This window comes from Nicotiana tabacum, chromosome 6 (genome assembly GCF_000715075.1).
Source record: "Nicotiana tabacum cultivar K326 chromosome 6, ASM71507v2, whole genome shotgun sequence".
Taxonomy (NCBI): domain Eukaryota; kingdom Viridiplantae; phylum Streptophyta; class Magnoliopsida; order Solanales; family Solanaceae; genus Nicotiana; species Nicotiana tabacum.
In genome coordinates, this window is record NC_134085.1 from 120401727 (window position 1) to 120427644 (window position 25918).

The 25918-nt window shown below is 37.1% G+C and overlaps 1 protein-coding gene across 3 annotated transcripts in view; it reads left to right on the plus strand.

Moving 5' to 3' along the window:
- The window catches only part of LOC107806979 (cleavage and polyadenylation specificity factor subunit 1), a 40232-nt gene extending 14778 nt beyond the window's left edge, over window positions 1-25454 (plus strand). Inside the window, exons 12-26 of one of the 3 annotated variants that reach the window (XM_075255257.1) lie at window positions 982-1110; window positions 5365-5442; window positions 12454-12594; window positions 12714-12808; window positions 14154-14350; window positions 15445-16226; window positions 16526-16606; window positions 16687-16752; window positions 17424-17501; window positions 18332-18553; window positions 19275-19406; window positions 19497-19673; window positions 20687-20866; window positions 22298-22683; window positions 24781-25454. In XM_075255257.1, coding sequence (XP_075111358.1) covers window positions 982-1110; window positions 5365-5442; window positions 12454-12594; window positions 12714-12808; window positions 14154-14350; window positions 15445-16226; window positions 16526-16606; window positions 16687-16752; window positions 17424-17501; window positions 18332-18553; window positions 19275-19406; window positions 19497-19673; window positions 20687-20866; window positions 22298-22683; window positions 24781-24895 — 2859 coding nt within the window. In that variant the 3' untranslated portion in view covers window positions 24896-25454. The remainder of the gene's footprint in view (window positions 1-981; window positions 1111-5364; window positions 5443-12453; window positions 12595-12713; window positions 12809-14153; window positions 14351-15444; window positions 16227-16525; window positions 16607-16686; window positions 16753-17423; window positions 17502-18331; window positions 18554-19274; window positions 19407-19496; window positions 19674-20686; window positions 20867-22297; window positions 22684-24780) is intronic. The other 2 variants (XM_075255258.1, XM_075255259.1) reach the window with 2 other exon arrangements.
- Window positions 25455-25918: the final 464 nt, after the last annotated feature.

Sequence of the window (25918 nt, forward strand, 5' to 3'; positions counted from 1 at the left end):
GCTTTTAGCGCAAAGCGCGATTAAAGTAGTGTTGGTTTTAGCAAAGGAAACCCCAATGGCAAAAAATTCAAAAGTAGAAATGTAATGCAAGAAAATGTAACTATAATGAAAAAGAATAATTATGTGGAAAAAGAATGTAAAAACTATATATATATATAGGTAAAATCATGTCAATCAAGTCCAAAGACCATTTAAAATTTTGATTTAGATGAAAAGATGTAGTTTTAGAGTTTTACTGACTAGTTTTCTTATACTAAATTTCTAATTTATTATTCTTAATCCTAAAATACAAGTCATGGCATTTTCTTGACCACAAATGTATCACTTTGTCAACTGTGTTTATTATCTAGTGTTGTGATCTAAAGACAAAACCCTATGGCGAAGATGCACACACCTTAGGACTTGGATGCCTACACTAAAGCGTCAAATAGGAAACCTGGCTTTACTGAGCTTCAGGGCGCGCTTTAATCGAGTCCTTACCAACACTGGTTGATGGAACTTTGTAATGTTTCAATATATCATTATGTAAATATTTTGTTTTGATGATATAGCACACTGAAGTTTCATAAAGCTGTTGTCTCGTCATGTTTGTGTACCCAGTATTTCATAGTTTCTGGATGGCTTGTTCCTTTTCATGTTTGTCGCCACCTTGCAGAATTTGCTTAATGTGTGCACTTATTTTATTTTTTACTTTTTTTATTTTTTCCTGTATACTATCATGTCTATTAATCATACGACACCCTACTACTTACTAGAAAAAGATCATGACACCTTAGACTCACGGAATATTGAAGCACACATGTAAAATTGGGAGAATAATAAGTTGTCTATAAAACTTTATAATTCTTTACTTGGAGCTTTTGCTATTTATCACGATTTATGATTACAGAATGGCTTCTTGGCTATTTTATTTTCGCCTCTTTATCATTAATATCATCCTCTGTCATTCCTCATCATTTACATGATTTTCGGTGATTGTAGAAGGCATTCTCATTTGCAGTGAGGGATTCCCTGATCAATGTTGGCCCTCTAAAAGACTTTGCTTATGGTCTGAGAATCAATGCCGACCTAAATGCTGCTGGAATTGCTAAGCAAAGTAATTATGAACTGGTTAGTTCTGTTGTTGACAACACGCCTATCTTGGATGCAGTTAATGATAGAGGTTTAACTTGCTTTCTCTTTGTTCGGAGAACAACGACAACAACAACAACCTAGTGAATCCCACAAGTGGAGTCTAGGGAGGGTAGTGTATACGCAGATTTTACCCCTATCCTGTGGAAGTAGAGAGGTTGTTTTTGATAGATCTTCGGCTCAACGAACGATGAAAAGAAGCAGTAATAACAAGTAGTAACAACAGGATACTAAGAAAATCGAAGCGAAAGATAATAACAAAACAACAGGTAGTAGTAGTAATAGCAATCTAGGGATAAGAAAAATACCAGACTAACACTAAGCCCCCGTTTGGCCACAGATTTTTCCAAGTTTTTTTCCAAATTTTTTTTGGCAAAACATGTTTGTTTATAAATTTTATCCATGTTTTGGTAGATTTTGAAAACAAAATTTTCAAATCCCAAAACTAACTCTAGACCTGTTTTTGGCCCAAAATATTACTTCTGGATTTTTTAACAATTTCAAAAATTACCCCAATTTTTTGTATTTTATAAAAAAGCGCATCCTCAATTATGACCCAACTAATCCACTAGCTAATTACTATCATTTTCTTTTTGGACTGATGAATCTTGTAATATTATTGCATTTTGACGAATTATTGTGGCTAGTAATTGTGTTATTAGCAGTTGATATTAAAATATCAGGTTATTGTTTTAGGATAGTGTATTATGTAGTTCACTACCAAACTTATTTATGTTCAAAACTATGGTTTGTGATAATGATAATGAATGACATCGATGAAGGTTCTGCATATACAGGATTAGCAAGTTTGTTTGTTTGGTATTGTTGGGTATTTTTGATAGTTTTTAGAACTTATGTGTATAAGTCACATTTCATATTTTTTTAGCAAAAAAAGTAAAATATGTTTTGAAAAATTATGTCCAAACAGATTTTCATCTTCACACCAAACTTCACCCAAAAGATTTTTTAAAAAAATTTGGAAATCTATGGCCAAACTCTAGCTAATACTCCTAGTATGGAAAAGAAAAAGAAAATCACTCAACTACATACTAACCTTCTACCCTAATCCTCGCCTCCACACCCTCCTATCAAGGGTCATGTCCTCAGTAAGCTGAAGCAGCGCCATGTTCTGCCTAATCACTTGTCCCCACCTTTAACCCTAATCCTCGACCTCCACACCCTCCTATCAAGGGTCATGTCCTTGGTAAGCTGAAGCAGCGCCATGTCACGCCTAATCACTTGTCCCTAATATTTCTTTGGCCACCTCTATCACTACCTCTCCTCATATTCACCAAGGTCAACCTCACACCTCGTTACTGGGGCATCTCTTCTTCTCCTCTTCACATGCCTGAACCATCTTAGCCTAGCCTCCGACATCTTGTCCTCCATGGGTGCCACTCCCACCTTTCCTCGAATATCTTCATTCCTAATCTTATCTAATCTGGTATGCCCGCATACTCATCTCAACATCCTCATTTCTAAAATACCGTACCACCTTGTCTTCTCTCTACCATTTTGTATAACTAGTTTGACTTCACTAAGTTAGTGAGCAATCTATTGCTTACATGTTACGTTAAATTATCCAAAAGCCAACATAAAGTAGATCAGTGTTTTGGATATCGTGAGGCGACAAATAGCAATGATGGCTCGCTTCACTGAGGCGAGAGGCAAGAAGTGAAGATGTGAAGCGACAATTAATACAAAAAAAATAAAATATTATATAGCAATAATATATTAATAAATATATCAAATCAAAAATTAAAAACTCAATAGATAGTCATAGTAAATTCATAAAGCAACATCTATTCTTTTTCAAGATTTTCAAATTCTTGAACTTCAAAAATGTTGGCCTTATATTGGCTATCATCTTCGTCATCCTCGAAGTCTTCATCAATTAGGGACTGACTTGAACTTGTAGCTACTCCCTTTCCCTTATTATTTGAACTTGAAGAACTCCTTCTTAGACCACAAATATTCTCCTCAACTCCAACCGCCCTAGAAACAATACCCCAATCGAGATCATCTCCTACCTACACTTGTTCATCTTCATGATTTTGGGGGGCTTCAGCTAACCATTCATTTGCCTTGTCAATGTTATCCAACAAAATTGGATCAATGGTATCGCGAGCGTCAACGCTTCAATGTTCTATTGTATTTAATATACACTAGGTCATTGAGACGCGATAGCTCAAGCTTATTCCTTTTCTTGGAGTGAATCTGCGCATAAGTTGTAGAGAGTAATTAATAGATAATAATAATAATACAATATATAACATATTAATATAATAAATTTGCTTCTTACATGCTCAAATATGCTCTAATTTCTCTCACATCCAGATGCATTACAAGTTAAACTTAGTACTTTGACGCCAAACTTTTGCAAGTTTGGAGTTTGATGACCAAATTGCATCCACCATTCAACTATAGAAAAATATTTTAAAAGTTAATAAGTATAAATAAATCAAATAAATTAAATTAAAGCTATAAGGACATCTATATTAAAGTTAGTTACCTGGTGACCTTATGTCTCTGGCTCTAATAGCCGCCTGTAAACCAAATAGGCCATCTGCTTGTGTGTACTTACCAAACTCCTCCCCTATTTGATCTACTATCGCTGCATCGGGGACCAACTTCTCAATACATTTATGGTATCCAACCCACACCTCTGAATCTAAAATGCGATCTCTGTTATTCTTGTAAAACAATCCTGGGTTCACAATATGGCCTGCTGCATGCATAGGTCGATGGAGTTGATCCGACCACCTTCTATCAATGATCTCAAAAACTTTTTCATATTTCCTCAGGTCTCCCTCAAATGACGCTTCAATAGTTTTTTTGGCTCTATCCACAACTTCATAAAGATAGCCCATTGGTGGTTTTCTCTCCCCATCCACCATATGAAGTACCCTAATCAAAGGACCACCAACTTTAACTCTTTAAGAGCCCGAACAACGTTATTCCAACGTATGAAGAGCATATTTGTTTCTCACGTTATAAACAATCCATGCCAAAGGAACTATCACCCTAATTTTCCTTCTCTTTCTCCTACTCCATTTGATGACTTGCTGGTCAGTACATTCTTCACCGTTTCTGGCGTAAGGTTCAAAGCTGTCTACCATTAGCGGTTTGCCGCTTGATAATGGATAGGCGATTCACGGTCTCTCCCAACGTTTTACACATGTACCATCAACTAGCATGCAAACTTTGTCCTCTTCCTGAGATACCCATCGCGTGGAGTGTATACCTAGTTGCCAGCCACATGAAGAACACACCTTCGCTGGAGCTCTGGTTATCCAAATGATGATATGCAGCAGTTCCGCATCATTCGCTAGTAGTCTGCAATAAAAAGATTTCATCGAAAAGGCTCCTTTGATATGCCATTCGACCTCCAAGTGTCCTTTTTGAGGATCGATATCTATGTCATCCATCAAAATTAATCAGCAACTCTACTCTGAATATATATTTGATAATTGGAGGTAATGATTTTTTGGAGAAGATTATGATGAGATTGATGTTTTTCTGTTCCTTTTAGAGCCTTTTGATAACAATTGATTGATCCTCTTTTATTTTGATCAAGTAAACAACTGATTTGTGTTTGCCTGTTAGCTTTCTTCATGCAGAAGAATTTCACATATTTGTTTTCAAGTTGTAACATCAAAGAAAAAGGATGTTAACTTCTATGTATAATATTCAAATAGAACCATAGAATCATGTGGTGGTCGTTAAATACAACACACCTCTCTAGGCTATATTTTTGTCTTGTAATTTCATTCTTCCACAAATCATGTTTGGTCGTAATTCTAGTAAAAATATGAGAAATAAGCCCAAATGCTAAGAGTGCATGATGTGTGGATTAGCCGATTAGGTGCACGTCTTGGGTTCAAATCGCTACTAACAAAAGCCTGGTATTTAAGTGGACAAGGGTAGAGGGGCCATTACCAATCGAGTTTTCAACTGTGGAGCACTGCCTTCAGGGGTTTTCTCGGTTATAAAAAGAGAAATAAAAAACGATAATCATCTTCTGGTCAAAGGTTCTAGCTCTTGAAACTCATAATGCGTTGATAGTTGTTATTTTTGCTGAAGTTTATGAAACATTCTAATGGCCGAACTGCAAAAACCTAAAATGAGATGTAGTAAGTTTGTTATTATTGAAATTCTATCACTTTTGGATGCTCTATTACTTGTTTTTTGGGCCAGTATGATATCTTCATAATCACTTTGGAATATTGTTAGGTATGCTGTTCAGGCCACGGAAAGAATGGTTCTCTGTCTGTTCTTCAACAATCTATCCGCCCAGAAATGATAACCCAAGTATGTTTGCTCTCTTTCAGTTTTTTCCTAATTTTGGTGTTCTGTGAAACTTTGCTGATACTCACATCACATCATCGTGGAAAATGATTTAAATCCTGTCATTGCAAGTTATTTGCTCAACTTCAGAGCTTGTATTGTAACTTTATGATTTCTTCCTGCTTCTTTGTCATACTCGTTTTATGGGAGTTTCAGAAGTTTCTTGTGCATATAGCTATACAGTAAGAATAGCTATTTGGACGTTTGTTTCTATTTGGTTGTGTGTTTTATTTTTGGCAACACATCCTCTATTTCATTCACGCGCACACACTCATTTACATGAGTTAATTATCCTTGAAGAGTTAGTGTTTTTAATCATGTATCATACTTTGTGAAATACGTTTTTGACAGTTGGATTTGCTGATTAATGGTGTATATTAACTTGAAGTGGTGAGAGGTTCATATCTTCTGTATTTATGCATGTATACATACAAGAAGAAACAACTAGCAAGCTCTTTCTTTTCTTATCTAAATAGTAGCTTTTGGGAAAATGGTTTGCTTGAGAAGTCATTAAAAAGTGGTCGAATAGCTCTTGGAGGTGACGATGTCATTGGAATGATCAACGATAATGGGCGATTGCATCAGAACGAGCAACAGAAATAATAGCAATGCTGCTAGAATGGCCTCCAATTTGTTTTTCCCGAACTGCCACCGAACTGAGACAAGAATATTATGAAAAGAGAAAATTGAAGGAGAAATAACTGCTTAATGACTTGATTCTACAACAATGTGTAAGAGAGGCTCCATATATAGAAGATTTGGGTTGCATATAATAAGTTAAGTAGTTATAGTCTTCTCTTAACTGGGTAAGCAAATATTCAATTATACTTTATCCAAAAAATTGTAAATGCTCTACTATAAATGCAGAATATTCTATGCTATCTAAGAAAATTTTGTGAATCAAGAAGTATTCTGAATCTGGGCACATATAGTATCATTAATTCTCTTGACCTTCAACAGGTGGAATATGTGGAGCTGTGCTCAATTTATTTATTTATTTTTAAAAATTGTTTAGAGATAGCTATGTAATTGTCCCACATTGGAATAGGAGTAGTATCTCCTTTGTATAGAGTAGCTATAAATAGCACCTCTTGTATTGCATCACATACTACAACATCAATATATATCATATTTTCTCCCGTGCCTTCTCACATGGTATCAGAGCTATCGTGAGAGATTTATCGCTGTGCATAAATTCCAGCGATTCCGGGAAGTAAAATCAGTCACCGGAACCCTTTTTTTCCGGCGACTTTCAAAGTTGTTTTGCGTCTGCTTTGTCTCGGTCAGTGTTGTGCACAAAATCCAACACTACCACAAGAGTAGTCACTGTCCGGCGACCAAATCCCAGTGAAAATCTCCGGCGGTACTGTAGCTGTCCAAAGAAAATTTTCCGGCGAAGTTCCAACGTTGCGTGGGCCACCTTCCGGCCATTTTTTGGCGACGACTCTTCAGGACAGATTGTTTCCCTTGCAATTCCGAGCCTACCCATCCAGGTTACACCAAATTCCGACCACTTTTTTATTTTTCCGGCGTGAATAGTGATTTAAAAAAAAGAAGTGGACTTCCGGCCATTTTTTGAAAAAGTTCCTTCAGAACAGTTGGGTCTTCTGGTAATTCCGATCCTACCCCTACTGTTTTTATTTCATTCTGACCACTTTGAATATTTTCCGGCTGCAACAATAACTTTCCAACTGCTACAGTAGTTTCCTATTTTGGTTCAGTGTTCCTTACTCTATTTTCAGTGGATTACAGTTGATTATTTCTCTTATTTGGTAATAATTTACAAGATGTCTTTGGGAATTGATGTTTTTGGGTCTAAAAGCATGAGTTCTGGAAACTCTAATGTTATGATTACCTCGGAACCTTTAATGGGAGGTTCAAACTACTTAGCTTGGGCTTCATCTGTCGAGTTGTGGTGTAAAGGTCAAGGTGTGCAAGATCATCTGATTAAACAGTCTAGCGAAGGAGATGAAAAGGCGATAGCGCTTTGGGCAAAAATTGATGCTCAATTATGTAGCATCTTGTGGCGTTCTATTGATTCTAAGTTGATGCCTTTGTTTCGGCCATTCCAGACATGTTATTTGGTTTGGGCAAAGGCTCGTACGTTATACACTAATGATATATCTCGCTTCTATGATGTGATATCACGGATGACAAACTTAAAGAAGCAAGAATTAGATATGTCTACTTACTTGGGTCAGGTACAGGCAGTCATGGAGGAATTTGAGACATTGATGCCAATTTCTGCTAGTGTGTCAAAACAACAAGAGCAACGACAGAAAATGTTTCTAGTTCTTACACTCGCTGGACTTCCTCATGATCTTGATTCAGTACGAGACCAGATTTTGGCGAGTCCGACTGTCCCTACAGTTGATGAATTATTCTCTCGATTACTTCGCCTTGCTGCAGCACCAAGTCACCCAGTGATTTCATCACAGATACTTGATTTCTCTGTTCTTGCATCCCAGACAGTGGATGTTCGGGCATCTCAAGCTATGGAGAATAGACGAGGAGGCGGTCGTTTTGGGAGATCTAGACCCAAGTGTTCTTATTGTCACAAACTTGGACACACTCGCGAAATGTGTTATTCCTTAAATGGCCGTCCACCCAAAAATGCCTACGTTGCTCAGAGCGAGACTACAGGTAACCAGGGTTTTTCTGTATCTAAAGAAGAATATAATGAGCTCCTTCAGTATCGAGCAAGTAAGCAAACATCTCCACAAGTAGCCTCAGTTGCCCAGACTGACACTCCTATTGCTGGTAATTCTTTTGCTTGTGTTTCCCAGTCTAGTACTCTTGGACCATGGGTCATGGACTCAGGCGCTTCTGATCATATCTCTGGTAATAAATCACTTTTGTCGAATATTGTATATTCACAGTCTCTTCCTACTGTTACTTTAGCCAATGGATGTCAAACTAAGGCACAAGGAGTTGGACAAGCCAACCCATTGTCTTCTATCACCCTAGATTCCGTTCTTTATGTTCCTGGTTGTCCTTTTAGTCTTGCATCTGTTAGTCGTTTGACTCGTGCCCTCAATTGTGGTATATATTTTATTGATGATTCTTTTATTATGCAGGACCGCAGTACGGGACAGACAATTGGTACAGGTCGTGAATCAGAAGGTCTTTACTACCTTAACTCGCTCAGTCCTTCCACAACATGTCTAGTTACAGATCCTCCAGATCTAATCCACAGACGTTTATGACATCCGAGTTTATCCAAACTTCAAAAGATGGTACCTAGTTTATCCAGTTTGTGTAGATTAGATTGTGAACATACCCGAGCTTCCTTTACGCATAGTGTTGAGAGTCATGCAGAGTCTGTTTTCTCCTTGGTTCATTCTGATATATGGGGTCCTAGTAGAGTCAGTTCAACCTTAGGATTTCGTTATTTTGTTAGCTTTATTGATGATTACTCAAGATGTACTTGACTTTTCTAATGAAAAATTGTTCTGAGTTATTCTCTATATTCCAGAGTTTTTGTGCTGAAATCAAAAACCAATTTGGTGTCTCTATCCGCATTTTTCGCAGTGATAATGCCTTAGAATATGTATCTTCTCAGTTTCAGCAGTTTATGTCTTCTCATGGAATTATTCATCAGACATCTTGTCCTTATACCCCTTAGCAAAATGGGGTTGCAGAAAGAAAGAATAGGCACCTTATTGAGACTGCTCGCACACTTCTAATTGAGTCTCGTGTTCCGCTGCGTTTTTGGGGCGATGCAGTTCTCACAGCTTGTTATTTGATTAATAGGATGCCTTCATCTCCCATCAAGGGTCAGATTCCACATTCAATATTGTTTCCCCAGTCAGCCTTATACCCTCTTCCACCTCGGGTTTTTGGGAGCACATGTTTTGTTCATAACTTAGCCCCGGGGAAAGATAAGTTAGCTCTTCGTGCTCTCAAGTGTGTCTTCCTTGGTTATTCTCGTGTTCAGAAGGGATATCGTTGTTATTCACCTGATCTTCATAGGTACCTTATGTCAGCTGACGTCACATTTCGAGTCTAAACCTTTCTTCACAACTGATGTCACTTCTGCTGACCACCATGACATATTTGAGGTCTTACCTATACCGACTTTTGAGGAGTTTAGTAATCCTCCTCCACCTTCAACCACAGTGGTTTCACCCATACCAACTTTTGAGGAGTCCAGTGTTATCCCTCCTAGTTCCCCAGCCACAGGAACACCACTCTTGACTTATCATCGTCGTTCGCGCCCTACATCAGGCCCATCTGGTTCTCGTCCTGCACCTGACACGGCTCCTACTGCGGATCCTGCTCTTAGTACACCGATTGCACTTCGAAAAGGTATACGGACCACACTAAACCCTAATCCTCATTATGTTGGTTTGAGTTATCATCGTCTGTCATCTCCCCATTATGCTTTTATATCTTCATTGTCCTCGGTTTCCATCCCTAAGTCTACAGGTGAAGCATTGTCTCATCCAGGATGGCGACATGCTATGAGTGACGAGATGTCTGCTTTACATACAAGTGGTACATGGGAGCTTGTTCCTCTTCCTTCAGGTAAATCTGCCGTTGGTTGTCGTTGGGTTTATGCAGTCAAAGTTGGTCCCGATGGCCAGATTGATCGACTTAAGGCACGTCTTGTTGCCAAAGGATACACTCAAATATTTGGGCTAGATTACAGTGATACCTTCTCTCCAGTGGCTAAAGTGGCATCAATTCGCCTTTTTCTATCCATGGCTGCAGTTCGTCATTGGCCCCTCTATCAGTTGGACATTAAGAATGTCTTTCTTCATGGTGACCTTGAGGATGGGGTTTATATGGAACAACCACCTGGTTTATTGCTCAGGGGGAGTCTCGTGGCCTTGTATGTCGCTTGCGTCGGTTACTTTATGGTCTAAAGCAGTCTTCTCGAGCCTGGTTTGGTAAGTTCAGCACGGTTATCCAGGAGTTTGGCATGACTCGTAGTGAAGCTGATCACTGATCACTCTGTGTTTTATTGCCACTCTGCTTCAAGTCTATGTATTTATCTGGTAGTCTATGTTGATGATATTGTTATTACGGGCAATGATCAGGATGATATTACTAATCTGAAGCAGCATCTCTTCCAGCACTTTCAAACTAAGGATCTAGGCAGATTGAAGTACTTTCTAGGTATTGAGGTTGCTCAATCTAGCTCAGGTATTGTTATTTCTCAAAGGAAATATGTGTTAGACATTCTTGAGGAAACAGGGATGACAGGTTGCAGACCTGTTGACACGCCGATGGATCCGAATTCTAAACTTCTGCCTGGACAGGGGAAGCCGCTTAGCGATCCTGCAAGCTATAGGCGGCTGGTTGGTAAATTAAATTATCTCACAGTGACTAGGCCCGACATTTCTTATCCTGTGAGTGTTGTAAGTCAGTTTATGAATTCTCCCTGTGATAGTCATTGGGATGCAGTTGTCCGCATTATCCGGTATATAAAATCGGCTCCAGGTAAAGGATTACTGTTTGAGGATCGAGGTCATGAGCAGATCGTTGGGTACTCGGATGCTGATTGGGCAGGATCACCTTCTGATAGACGTTCTACGTCTGGATATTGTGTTTTAGTAGGAGGAAATTTGGTGTCCTGGAAAAGTAAGAAACAGAATGTAGTTGCTCGGTCTAGTGCAGAAGCAGAATACCGAGCAATGGCTATGACAACATGTGAACTAGTCTGGACCAAATAATTGCTCAAGGAGTTGAAATTTGGTGAAATCAGTCGGATGGAACTTGTGTGCGATAATCAAGCTGCACTTCATATTGCATCAAATCCGGTGTTTCATGAGAGAACTAAACACATTGAGATTGATTGTCACTTCGTCAGAGAAAAGATACTCTCAGGAGATATTACTACGAAGTTTGTGAGATCGAATGATCAACTTGTAGATATTTTCACCAAGTCCCTCACTAGTCCTCGCATTGATTATATATGTAACAAGCTCGGTACATATGATTTATATGCTCCGGCTTGAGGGGGAGTGTTTAGAGATAGCTATGTAATTGTCCCACATTGGAATAAGAGTAGTATCCCCTTTGTATAGAGTAGCTATAAATAACACCTCTTGTATTGCATCACATACTACAACATCAATATATATCATATTTTCTCCCGTGCCTTCTCACAAAAATAATTGGGGTTGCTGTGTTGTTGAGAACCTGATTAAGTCTTTGTCATCTTGCTGAAATTTTCTTTGCCTATTTTCTCTTCCTTTGTTTATTTGGGGGGGGGGGGGTGCAGGAAAAAAGGAGGTAATGTTATTTTTCTTCCTGTTTCGTGTTTATTCATTACATTAGTTTTGAAGTGCCTTGGCCTTCTTTTTCCTTTTACTAGTTTTTGCAGTATGCATATCCTCAAGCTAGCTTTCGGACTATGTTTCCTCCCAATCTCATTTGGACCCCTCGTTAATCTTGCAATGCATGGCACATGTTTTTTTTTTTTTGAAATGGGCATGGCACGTGGTATTTATTGTTAAAATGTTATTCAGATGGTTCTCTATGCGGCGAGACTTGAAGAAAATTCTGTGAATTGTTCTAGTTTTATCTTTTATGTTTAATGAGCAACATGACTGGTGGTGACTTGAAGGAATAGTTACTTGATGTATGGGCACCTTGCCAGAAAGTTTAATTTTTATTGAAAATTTTGCTGAACAAAATTGCACTGTGTTTTGATGTTTTCCATGATATTACCGTTTTCATGTTGAATGATGTGATTGTTCTCTTTGCTTTTCTTTGTTCTTATCTTGATGTCAAGGAGACGATTTTGATTTTCTCTAAGTGCTAAGCATTTAGGAATTTCTATGTTTCTCTGCATTCTTATACACAACCTTGACTAGGATCAAACTTGGACTAATGGGAGATGTTCTATGATGTTCTTTTAAATTAATCTTAGATATTCAGCATATCGTGACACTGCCTGTTAGTGAACAGTATACATAAGTCTAGCCGGAGAAAGAAATTTTGATGCTTAATTTTTACTTCATGAAGGAAGCCTTGCCAGGTTGCAAGGGAATTTGGACTGTTTACCACAAGAGTGCGCGTAGCCATCTCAACGAATCCTCAAGGGTGGCAGATGAAGAAGATGAATATCATGCATATTTGATTATTAGTTTGGAGACTCGTACGATGGTATCCTTTTCGCTTCCAAATATATAGTATTTTCTTTATTTTTCAATCTACGCTTTATAGCTGGAATTGAAATCTTATGTTGAGGCCCATAACTTTATTTTCTTATCTTCTTATGGCAGGTTCTGCAGACTGCAAATAATTTGGAGGAGGTAACAGAGAATGTCGATTACTATGTTCAAGGAAATACTATTGCTGCTGGAAATCTATTTGGGAGGTGATTTCATTTGCTCAATCATTATGTTCATATCTTCCCTTGCCCTTCCAATATCTTTTTGGCATATAGTATTTGATGTATTCCCTAACTTTGTGCTGCTAAACTGGGTATTTAGTAATTAGACAGTGCACAATAGTTCATGGTACTATGGCTCCAACATGCATATGGACTGTGTGGAAAGAAAAGAATAATAAATGTTTTGAGAATAGAAGTAGTTACATACAATGTGTAAACTGTGTGCAAATAAAAGGATAATAGATGTTTTGAGAATAAAAGTTGTTACATAAAATGTGCAAAGAGAACTATGTTGTAGATGCAGAATTACTTGGAGATTCTTTTGACTCCTTATAAGACACAAGGTCTTGTAATCTGTAAATATTTGATTGCCAGTACCACCTTGGTGTTAATGGATAAACTGTTACCTTACTAAGAAAAGAAAAAAAATAGTTCATGGTACAAGACCCAAATGTGCACAAATGTTGTCTAACCTTTCCTTTCCTTTCCTTCTTGGCCTGTTTAGTTTAGATTATTTTGGTTTGTTTGATTACTACTCCCTCCGTTTTATTCTGTGCGCCAGTATTGTTCATTTGATAACTACTCCCTCCATTTCATTTTGTGTGTTATGGAGTCTGTGATGTTAAGTTGACTTATATATTAGATTTTTGATAGTAGAGTAAAATGTTAAAATAGCGGGTGAAAAGCTAGTATGATAGAGAAAATATCACATCAAAGTCAATAATTGGAATAATTTAATGATTTTTAATGCTTGAAAGTTGCATAGAAATGGAATGGCCTCAAATTTTTTTTGGAAGTACCAAGGTAGAATGTGGTCATATAAACCGAAATGACAAGAGTATAATTTATACATCATATTGTTAATCATAACTGGTTTCCGTTTTTTGAAATAATCACCTTTTAAAAAGAAAAAAGAAAGGGGAAATGTGTTTCTCCTGATTTTACGTTCAAGAAGTTGTGCAATAATTTGGAGGAGATTTTCGAACTTCCCCCCCATATAGAGGTACTTACTACTGATTCAAAAGGAAGAGTTTGATTATGGCCCTGCTTTCTTAAATGAGAATACGTCATACCTTATAAAAAATGAGAATACGTTATAATCTATTCTTTTATTTATGGCTGTTATGAACGACACTGTAGGAATTTAGTTCCTTTATGTGGAATTTGGTTTCATCTATGCTATTGGCTGAATGCTTTTCAAAATTGACCAATTAGATATTTAGATCTAATTCATTTTTTTGATATCCTTCAGTTGCTGGTTATGTTGAGCAGTTGCACGCGTTTTTTAATTTTTACAAAGTAGCTTAACATTATACTTCTGTTCATGTAGACGTCGAGTAATCCAAGTGTTTGCACATGGCGCTCGAATTCTTGATGGTGCATTTATGACTCAAGAACTGAGCTTTAAGGCTTCAAATGTGGAATCTGGCTCGAGTTCTGATAGTTCTATCGTATCTTCTGTTTCGATAGCTGACCCTTATGTTTTACTAAGAATGACAAATGGAAGTATTCAGCTTCTTCCGGGAGGTATATCTACTAAGATAAAACTTATTTGCTTTTGTAAATTTCTACCTCTCTTCTTGCAGTGCTAACCAACAAGCAAACTCTTTCTTCGTTGCTTAATGTGATAAAATCTTGTTCTAGCTTAACAGATTACAGATTTTATATAGTGTTGTTTATTTGTTCTATGTTAGTTCATCATATTAGTTGAGAACATAACTTTGTAGAGTATTTGCTTATTTGTTTTTTACATGCTCTTTACGTTGTACTTTAACTACTGGCAAGAAAAACTATCAGAACGCTCCTTACAGCTTGTTTGGATAGTTGTTACGTATCGTTTCATAATGTATCGTATCGTACTGTATTGTATTGTACTGTATCGTTTGATAAATACAATGTTTGGATAGATTGTATCGTTTTCCATCGTTTCATGACATCACGCACCAGCAATATGAAGAATAAACTTGTAATATTATAAATAAAAATTATGATATAGGGTAAATTTATTATATAAAAAGGTAGGGTAAATGATAAAATAAATTATTTAACAATAGTGAAGGGTGAGATTGAGAGAAAAGACAAGGTAACGACGCGACCGCACCAAATCGGTTGTTACATAAAGTGGCACATTTCGTCGTTATGTAACGACAAATTTAGCGATACGATACAATAAAATTTAAGTACCAATCAAAACAAACATCGTATTTAAAGTAACAATACGATACGATACAATAGGTAACAACCATCCAAACAAGCTGTTAGTACCTTTGTTATCAAAAATTAAATTGACACTGAAAGCATATTGATCTAGTCCGTATTAATCACGATAGAAATGAAATATGACTTAACTGACCCTAAAATGAACTTGAATCAAGCTAATACATGTAGCACATTTCCCAAGGGACTTACTACTGGCCTGAATCATACTGCATTAGTGAATAGTACAAGCTGTAGTCAAAGTAGATGCAGTTATTTCTGAAAGGCCTGGGCTAGTTAATATAACTCCATAATTCGCAGTTTAAGTCTTTCCCTTTTTGTCTTGAAACATGTCTCTGTTTACGCTCGACTTTTGCATTTATCCTGTGTTTCTCTTCCACACTGACATTATTGTTCCTTTTCAGATCCATCATCGTGCTCTGTTTCTGTTACTGTTCCATCAATATTTGAAAGCTCAAAAAAGTCAGTATCTGCTTGTACTCTATATCATGATAAAGGCCCTGAACCTTGGCTCAGGAAGACTAGTACTGATGCTTGGCTTTCTTCTGGAATGGGAGAGGCAATTGATGGTGCAGATGGGGTAACCCATGATCAGGGTGATGTGTATTGTGTTGTTTGCTATGAAAATGGTACTCTTGAAATATTTGATGTTCCCAATTTTAGTTGTGTTTTCTCCATTGATAAATTCGTATCTGGAAGAACCCACCTTGTCGACACCTTTATCCAAGATCCAGTCAATGGTCTGAAGAAAAATACTGAGGATGTTATGGGCCCTGGACAGAAAGAGAATGCTAAGGACATGAAGATAAACGTGGTGGAGTTGATGATGCATAGGTGGATAGGGCTATATTCCCGCCCTTTTCTTTTTGGGATATTAGCTGATGGGACGATTCTGTGTTATCATGCATATGTTTTTGAAGGATCAGAGAATTCTTCTAAAGTTGATGGATCTGTTTCGTCACAGAATTCCATTGGTCTTAGCAGTACAAATGCATCTAGGCTCAGAAATTTAAGATTTGTTCGGGTTTCAGTAGAGAATTATGCAAAGGAAGAGATGTCATCTGGAACCCCATCACAGCGAATGAGTGTCTTTAAGAATATTGGTGGTTCTCAAGGATTATTTCTCACCGGGTCCAGGCCATCTTGGTTCATGGTATTTCGTGAACGACTTCGAGTACATCCACAGGTTATTGTTTACTTGCTCCCATATGTATTTCACATATTCTAGTTGTTTTTTTCTGGGTAAAGAGTCAAGGGATTGGTGAATTTAGATTAAAGTGATGCTCGTTTAGGCTGCGTTTTGTGGCGTCTTGTGTGAAGAATGAATCAGGAAATCATGGCCTTGCCTTGAAGCACAACCTTCCTGGCACCACAAAACCATTTATTTCACCTATATCCTTTGTTATCTAAGCTACAGACTTTTCACCCTGGGTCGTTTATGCTTTATGTTTGCTCTTCTTGATTAGTGTTGCTTTGTTGCTGCAGCTGTGTGACGGACCTATCGTTGCGTTCACTGTTCTTCATAATGTCAACTGTAATCACGGACCTATCTACGTAACAGCCCAGGTATGGTAATGAAATTGTGCTTGTTCCGACTTTCATCTGTCTCTGCTCATGTATCCATGGATTGCTTATTGTCATTGCAGGGCACTTTAAAAATATGCCAGCTTCCATCATTCCTGTCCTATGACAACTATTGGCCAGTGCAGAAGGTGGGAATTCATTTTTGCCAACCAGCTAACTGATTTTCTTTACTTGTTATATGTTTGCTCAATTTTACACTATGCATGTTACAAATATTGTTTTCAAATGTCATGCTTGTTTCTAATGTTATTTCTATGTTTTTCTATTTTGTATAACCGCAAAAGACATACTTTTAAGGAAATTCAAAAGCTTTTGTTTTTTATTATATCTTTTTAAATTGATCCTTCAGATATATTAGGATTGTTTTGCTTTTGATGAATTAAGATGTCACAATAACTGTGCTTGTACGGATATCCTTTTTGTCGATCGATGTGTAAAGTTTTGGCATTTCCCATGAGAGCTTCAACAAAGATAATATGATTGTGTAATGGATAACTGATTGATTGATGAAATTGATTACTAAACTGAAGGGAATTTGTCTACTGGTAAACTAATTGATTGATTAGAGAGACTTATTAGTATAATTTCATAGTTAGAGACAATTACATCTAGTAGTTGTTGAACTACTAGTCTGCACAAATAACTATAGTGATGCATATAAACTGTTGCGAACATTTTCAAATTAATTAGAGTACAATATCATTACTGCAGAAAGTTGATATTTATTTCTCTCATTGGATATCCGAATTTTAACATTTCCCTTGTCTTTCTTATCTTTTATTTTGGGACTGAGATGCAGATACCACTGAAGGGAACACCACATCAAGTTACTTATTTTGCTGAGAAGAATCTTTACCCAATTATAGTTTCAGTTCCAGTGAGTATATGTTCCTGCTTCTGTTATCTGTTCTTGGTTTGTTAATAATGTTTTAATATATGTTGTTAGGCTGGTAATTTCAGAGATGAGGCATAAACCTTATACCAACGTGAATATTACATAACCTTCCCACGCATGAATGCACAACATATTAGTCGACTACAGTTATGGTCAGCTTTCTGTGTGACCTCCAGATACAAAATAACACCCCCCCCCCCCCGGAACAAAATAATATAAAAGGAAAATGTGAATCATTGGTGGAAAAGACAGGCTAGCATTAATATTTACTGGCTTAATGATTGTGGCTAAGGAGGCATGCCTCACAGAAAACAATCTCCAGAAGAGGGGTTTCAAGCTGTGCAGCAGATGTCCTTTATGTGAAGAACAATCTGAAGATGTTACCCATCTTTTTTTGCATTGCAAGGTTACAAACCAGTTATGGAACATGTTCTTTTCAATATTTGGTATGTTTTGGACCATGCCTAACTCCATTTCAGAAATGCTGAATTGCTGGATGAGGGAGGGTCTATGCAAGAAAGCTCAAAAGACCTGGAACACTGTTCCTCAAGTTATCTAGTGGTCCGTCTGGCTTGAAAGAAACAGTAGAATTTTTGAAGGCAAAAGAAGAAATTTACAGTGCCTTAAACTTAATTGCATTTTGTTGATCGTTTTTTGGTGCACCAGATGTAGATGATATTTTAGACGCAATTGCTGATTTGCACAACCTGTAATTACGCCTGTTGCACTGGCTTAGTGCAAATATTTATATAATATATTATTTACCAATCCAAAAAAAAAAGTTCTCATACAGTTTTACTTATTTCTGACAGGTTCTTAAGCCATTGAATCAAGTCCTATCAACTATAGCTGATCAAGAAGTTGGCCACCAGTTTGATCCTGATAATATAAATTTTGAAGGGAACTATCCTATAGAAGAATTTGAGGTGCGGATTATGGAACCAGACAAATCTGGTGGGCCCTGGCAAACAAGGGCAAGTATTCCTATGCAAAGTTCTGAAAATGCTCTGACTGTGAGGGTGGTTACTTTACTTGTGAGTTCATTTTTATTCCTCTTCTTTTTCTATTTATCTTTTTGTTTCCTTACAGAAAAGAACTACTACTATAGTAAAAGAAGGGAACAATTTAATAACTAGTGCAATCTCTCCTCCTCCTCAGTGACGACCTTCTGGTTGGATTCTTAACCTCCTCCGCAGCTGGTGAAGGTCAATCTTATGGACCACACTTTTACCATTCAATTCTTGAAGGTCAAGTTACAACCTTCTGGTTGGATTCTTATCATTGAGCCTGGTCTATCGAGAATAAAAATCTGGGGAGAATTGATTTAAGAGAATCTACAACTTTAAAATCCAATTTGGGAAATAAAAGATTCTGTTTCTAGTGGTATATACATTCAGCTCCTCTTTGCATTTTCTCTGTTGAATGTTACAGTTCCCTAAACTAAAGTTTTTGAAGCTCCAGTTGCCCTTTGAAAGTTTCTCCTTTAAGTGATCTGTTTGAAAATACATAATTATACTTCTCATAGGCAAGGAAACTTTTTATTTCCCTAATGGTCACTAGGTCAATTAAAATGCTACCTGGATTTTTTTCTCCTTCTCTTCCAAACCCCCCCCCCTCGCAACCCACCCACCCAAAGGAAGAAGAGGAAAAAAAAGCAAAAACAGGAGCACTACTGGGACACCACTTGAGTAGGAATATGAGGAGTCTTTCTTTCACAAATTGATAGTTTCCTCTATCTTTCAATTTGTACAACAGAATACAACAACAAGAGAGAATGAAACACTATTGGCAGTTGGAACTGCTTATGTGCAAGGGGAGGATGTTGCTGCAAGAGGACGTGTGCTTTTGTTTTCTGTAGACCGAAATGCTGATAATTCTCGAACTTTGGTATCTTCCATCACATGGCTATTCACTTTCATATTTCTTTTTTTATTGGCAAAATGAGACCTTTCACTCTGTCCTTCGAAATCGTTTCAGGTCTCAGAAGTCTACTCAAAGGAATTGAAGGGTGCTATATCTGCTTTAGCTTCACTTCAAGGTCACTTGTTGATAGCTTCTGGTCCTAAAATTATCTTGCACAAATGGACGGGGTCTGAGTTGAATGGAGTTGCTTTTTGTGATGTTCCTCCACTCCATGTTGTGAGCCTAAATATTGTAAGTACAATTCATAGTGGCTTTTCCTTCATTTCCAAAAAACCTTTTTATAAAATCAGATCAAACACTTCCAGTGAAGATTAAGTACTTGGGTGTTCATTCAGTACTTTTTCCCTTTCATCTGGGGAAGGTACATAGATTATGGTGCCTCTGAGAATTAATCATATAGAACTCATGATGAATTAATCATATAGAAGCGTCGGGGCGCACCTAGATTGAGGAGTTCCAATCATAATTTGGTAAAAAGTGCATAGATGCAGTCATAATTTGGTGAATCCAAGTGGCACAGTTTCTATATTTTCTGCAGTATCAGTAACAGTTACAAAATTTGGGGAGATAAATCATTTTGTGACAGCTCAGCCCGCTCTAAAATCGTCCGCCCTGCATCCATCCGGCAAGTATATGCTTCAACAGGGATCAAAGTATAACCTGAACAGAATGTAATGAAGGGAGCAAGCAATTTGCTATTGGTTTATAGGTTCTCCTATCAATAGTACTTGCAGTTGGAATAATCATTTTTGTTAGCTCAAACTAGAAAACGAATTGCATCGACTGTTGGGAGGAGCACATAACTTGTTTTCATGTTTTATTCTCAAAATCCTTGTCGTTTTTCAAAAATGAAAGATCTAATTGTATAATACTTTTCATTCTTGAACAAAACAATATCGAACCGTGATAGTATTTGGACAAGAGGGGTTGCTCTGATGGTAAGCAACCTCCACTTCCAACCAAGAGGTTGTGAGTTCGAGTCTCCCCAAGAGCAAGGTGGGAAGTTCTTGGAGGGAAGGATGCCGGGAGTCTATTTGGAAACAGCCTCTCTACCCCAGGGTGGGGATAAGGTCTGCGTACACACTACCCTTCCCAGACCCCACTAAGTGGGATTATACTGGGTTGTTGTTGTTGTTGTTGTTGATAGTATTTGGAGTTTCTTCCTTTACTTTCTCTGAGCTTCTCACAATTAATATTCTGAACTTTTCTCATGCCTTTTTCGTTCAATATTGTAAATGTTATAGGTGAAGAACTTTATTCTTCTTGGAGACATTCACAAGAGTATATACTTCATCAGTTGGAAAGAGCCTCAGCTTAATTTATTAGCTAAAGATTTTGGTTCCCTTGACTGTTTAGCAACAGAGTTCTTGATTGATGGTAGCACTCTCAGTCTTGTAGTTTCAGATGATCAAAAAAATGTTCAGGTATATTTTATCTTTATATTTTGTCTATTTTGTCAAGGCTATAACTTCCTCATTCTATTTGAAGGCCATCATTCTTCTGTGAAAGTTGAAGTTCACACAACAAATTCAGTTTAATAGGTTGTAAGCGCCAAGCTCTGTTGGAGCTTTAAGAGTAAAGTGCAACTAAGGTATGGGCTTTAGCAAAAAAAAAAAAAAAAAACGCCAATGAAGAAAACAAAATAAAAAATAGAAATATAATGCAAGAAATGTAACTATGAACACAAACAATAATTATTTGTGCAAAGGAATGAGAAAATATAACTAAACTATAGGTATGCTGCTGTGCCTGTAAAGTCTGAACCTATCAGTTAAATCGCACACGCCTTAGCACCTTCATGCTTACACTAAAGCTCCAATTAAGCGACGCGAAGTGCACAGCCCGGGTTTCACAGAGCTTCAGGGCTTAAGTGCGCCTTAGGCAAGCCTTTAACAACATTGGACACCCTAAGGTGCCTCTGTGTATGGATGATTGGTGTTCTTTCGTAGAGAATCATATTCTGGTGTAGGTTCTCTACTTTTTGGTATACGTCTTGTATACGAGATTTTCCTGCCCCACGAAACTCCATTATTATTGTTATTATTATTTTGGTGATTAAGAGGTTTTATTTACCAAGGGATAAACTGTACAATACAAAGCAAAAACCCAGAAACTAGAGCTGCAAGTTGGGCATATTGCCCCAACCCCAGTAGCTACTAAAATACAAACGACCAGCTATATCATCGAAGGATACAAATTTGCAGATTCTAATCTCCTAGCTAGTCTGCTCTTCAGATAACCTCTACAAAACACCTCTTGGATGACCAGTCTTAGTATAATATCACTTGTCCTCTGCTTCTTTTGAAATACCCTCAAGTTCCTCTCCTGTCGTATGTGATAAACACAGCCAGCAAGCACCATTCTGTATATCTTTGCCCCAGCATTATACATTATTATTGTTATTACTATTTGCTTTCTTTTCCATTGGCCTGGAGAATGGGGGCTCACATTGATTATGAAAAGGTGGATGAGTCTGCAATGACAGACAATACTAATGCATGAAAAAGATGCAGATTTGCTTTTGCCACTGAGTATGCCGTGAACATTTAGCATTTAAGTCACGAAATTTTATTATTTCCGAGAATGATAATTTCCTAAAGAAGTTTGAGGCCACCAACGTAGTTATAGTATGTAAATAGCTAGTCATACTTGCAATAGTTATTCTGATATCCTGTGGTCAGCATCATTGATGTTGCATAACATTTCTCCTAATGTTCTCTATCAAAGGAACAAATATCTTTTGTTACTTGCTACTGTCGTTGTGTTTAGCAATGTTTGAAAGACTCGCTGTGTTCTTTAAATTTAATCATGGGCCTTGATATCTGATCCTAATTTGATAATATTCTTGAATGTAGATATTCTACTATGCTCCGAAGGTGTCAGAAAGTTGGAAAGGGCAGAAGCTTCTGTCTAGGGCTGAGTTCCATGTTGGTTCTCGCATTACGAAGTTCTTACGCTTGCAGTTGCTTCCCACTATATCTGACCGAACTGGTACCACTCCAGGGTCTGATAAAACAAATCGCTTCGCTTCAGTGTTTGGGACACTAGATGGCAGCCTTGGCTGTATAGCCCCTCTGGATGAACTTACTTTTCGTAGGCTTCAGTCCCTGCAGAAAAAGCTTGTCAGTGCTGTTACCCATGTTGCTGGACTAAATCCAAGATCATTCCGGCAGTTCCGTTCAAATGGAAAAGCTCATCGGCCTGGTCCAGACAACATAGTTGACTATGAGCTGCTATCCCAGTAAGTAGTCTCTGCCCTCTGGAGCTGTTGAGCACTTCTTTTCGGTTTACTCAGAATTGTTTTCATGTGTTGCTTTCTTCCCTGTTTAGACAATTGAGATATATGCACCATATTTTGTTTGGTGGTAAATGAATAAGAAAGTATCTTGCTTTCTGGTTAGATTTAAGAACTCCATGCATACAGTAGTTTGTCTTTTAAGACAAATGGGGTACTCTAGATCTCACACTTGTTGCTAGGCAGACATATGAGTCTTGGCTAGATTAAAAGAACTTCTGGAAAATACTTGATCTAATATGTGTAATAACAACTAAGCGTTGATCCTAACTGGTTGGTATAACTTATACAATTCATTTTGCTTTTATTGTTTTCTGTTCTTAGCTAAGTCTGCATTGACTTGGGGAGATTGCATGTGTTTAACTTCCTCCATACAATTTGAAGGGATTTATAATGTCCTAAGGGGCTCACCCATTACCTTAAGGTTTTGGGTTGAACACTTAGATTCTTTCACGTGGTATCAGTGCCAAACTTTGGTAAGTCCATTTTCACAATCATTCCTCTCTATCTATTCTATCACTTGGGGCTTCTCTCATATCTCGCTAAATTCAACCTATTGAGCGGCTAAATTTGCTCCCAGCCCAGTCCTTAAGCATGTTGAGCCTATTGACTCCAGACTCCCTCTTGAGCCTACTGTCTCTCCCTCTCCCTACTTCAAGTCCAATGTTCAGTCTTCTAAAGAGAGGACAAAAAAGAATAAGCTAAAAAAAGAAAAAAAAGAGAAGTCTAAGTCTGTGCGTAAACCTTATAACTGGGTTACTCGTGCGGGAGGGTGTTAGTTAATACTCTTATCTCTTATTCTTTATAATATAAGGGTTTCCAAAAAGAATTTATGATGTTCCTTCTCAAAAAAAAAGAATTTATAATGTCTTGGGTCACTCCTCCCAGCACTTTAAGGTTTTGCTTATTTTATTTTTTTCACATTATCAAAGGCTAAAAGCACAAAAAAGTGCCCAAGGTCTGCTAGGCCTTCAAGGTCAAAACACAACTAAAACTTGGGCGTAAAGAAAGTCACAATGAAGGAAAAATAAAAATTATATACGTAATGCTAGTAAAGAAACTATAATCAAAGAAAAATCATTGTATATGAACATAGTAATTGAAAAAAGATATGATTAAAGAAGTAGATGAAGTATAAAGCATGTAGGTTCAAAAACCAATTTAAAATTTTGATTTAGATGAAAAAATGTACTTTAAGTTTCTTATTCAGTTTAAGCTACTAGTTTTCTAAAAGAAATCTCTAAATTCCTCTTCCTAAATAAGTAGCAAATTCATTCATAACCTCTTTTTAATAATATATTTCTTTTTCTGATTATACTGTCTAATGCCACCATCTTCTAGATAGCGAGGAAAAGGTTCAACATAACCATTTATAATTTGAATAGAAGAAAATGACCCTGCAAAGATCGTGTTCAGTTTTCAGATCTTTTAGTGTAAAAAAAACAGATTTATTAGGAGATTTGACATAAAACTAAAAAAATTGTAATGGACCACAAAATCAATTAACCTCTTAGAATAGCCTATGGGCAATGAGACGCACACCTTACAACCTTATACTAGCACTTAAGAATCGTAAAACGAGGCAAAGCACGTAGTGGCACAGCCTGAGCTTCACCTCGCTTTAGCATCTTAGCGCCCCTCAAATGAGCCTTTAACAACACCGATTTCTATCTTAAGATCAATATTTCAGCAACTTTTCATCTTATGGGCAAGTTTAAACCTTAGAGGCCCAACATTCACTTCCACATTTTTGGTTTTACTATTGTCTTATTGAACTTGGTTTCTACTTTGTTAGGTTTCTCCCTATTGCTTGGCAGTCCTGAAGCACTTCTCTTCTATCATTCTGTTTTAATGTTTTATATTACCTTTTCATCTATCATAACATTATCTTATAAGACAGCTCAGACATCTGAATTGTCTGCAATTACGCATCCCAATTATGTTTGAATGTTTTATATACTTCTATCTGTTTGACAATGGTGATCAGTTATAGTTGCATCTGAATTTGTATCATTAACGTATATATCTTTGTTCATTTTGCAGCTATGAGATGCTCCCATTGGAGGAACAGCTTGAGATAGCTCAGCAGATTGGAACCACACGGATGCAAATAATGTCAAACTTGAATGACTTGACCTTAGGCACAAGCTTCTTATAGTGTAGCTGAATAGATCAGAAACAATGTTGCTAATTTGGTGGAAGTGAGGAACTGGAGCGGTTCAGAAGTCATCTCCGGCCAGTCTTAAGCCTTCAGTAATCATCCTTGTGGAACTAAGACGGCTTTACACCTATGATGCTGTTTCTTCTTTGAATCATGAATCCGAAGAACTGTGCAGGGATCACCATTCTCGTCAAGCAGCTGCAGTCTCTTAATGAGATTGCCCAGAATTCTTGGTTCTGTTGTTGTTGATGGATGTATATTAATTAGGTGTATCCTTCTTAGGACCACTTATAATGTATTGCATAAGTTAAAATGTGAAGCTTGATATGTCAATCATTGTAATCTTCTTCTTTTTTTTTTTGTTGAGAATGGTATCATTTGTATTTGTAGGTTAATTTTTTTGAGAATGGTAACATTTGTAATGGTTAAGCATAATGTCTAAGTGGTTACACTAGGGGTGTCAATGGTTCGGTTCGGCCGGTTATTTTATAAAATTTGTACCATACCAATTTTTCGGTTATTCTATTATGTATAACCAAGATTAGACTTTTCGAAACCGTCCCAATCGTGTCGGTTTCTCTTCGGTATCGGTACGGTTAGGTTAATTTTCGGTATTTTTTTTAATATCATGTAAAATTCACTAGTAAAGTAGAATTGCAATAACGTACGTTCTTTTATAGGACTTAACAAAACTCTCTAGATATTTTTACTGTTTAAAGGGTGATGAATTAAAAAAAAAAAAGATGGCTAGAGTATAGATCCATCAACTATTCTACAACAGTGTAAAAGAAATCAAACAAAAGCAAAGAAAATATTAGTCACCCGAGTTGAAAGATATACCAAGTTGGGACTCAAGAATAAAGTGTATAGAATATTAAATATTCAAAAAGATAAATCTTAATTATATGAAGGGAAACATATTCAATACATTGTAGTTTGCTACTCATAATCGCTAGAATACTGTGTCTTGCTAATAAAGATACTTGAAATAACTTAGTTTAAGTAGAAGTTAATAGGTTT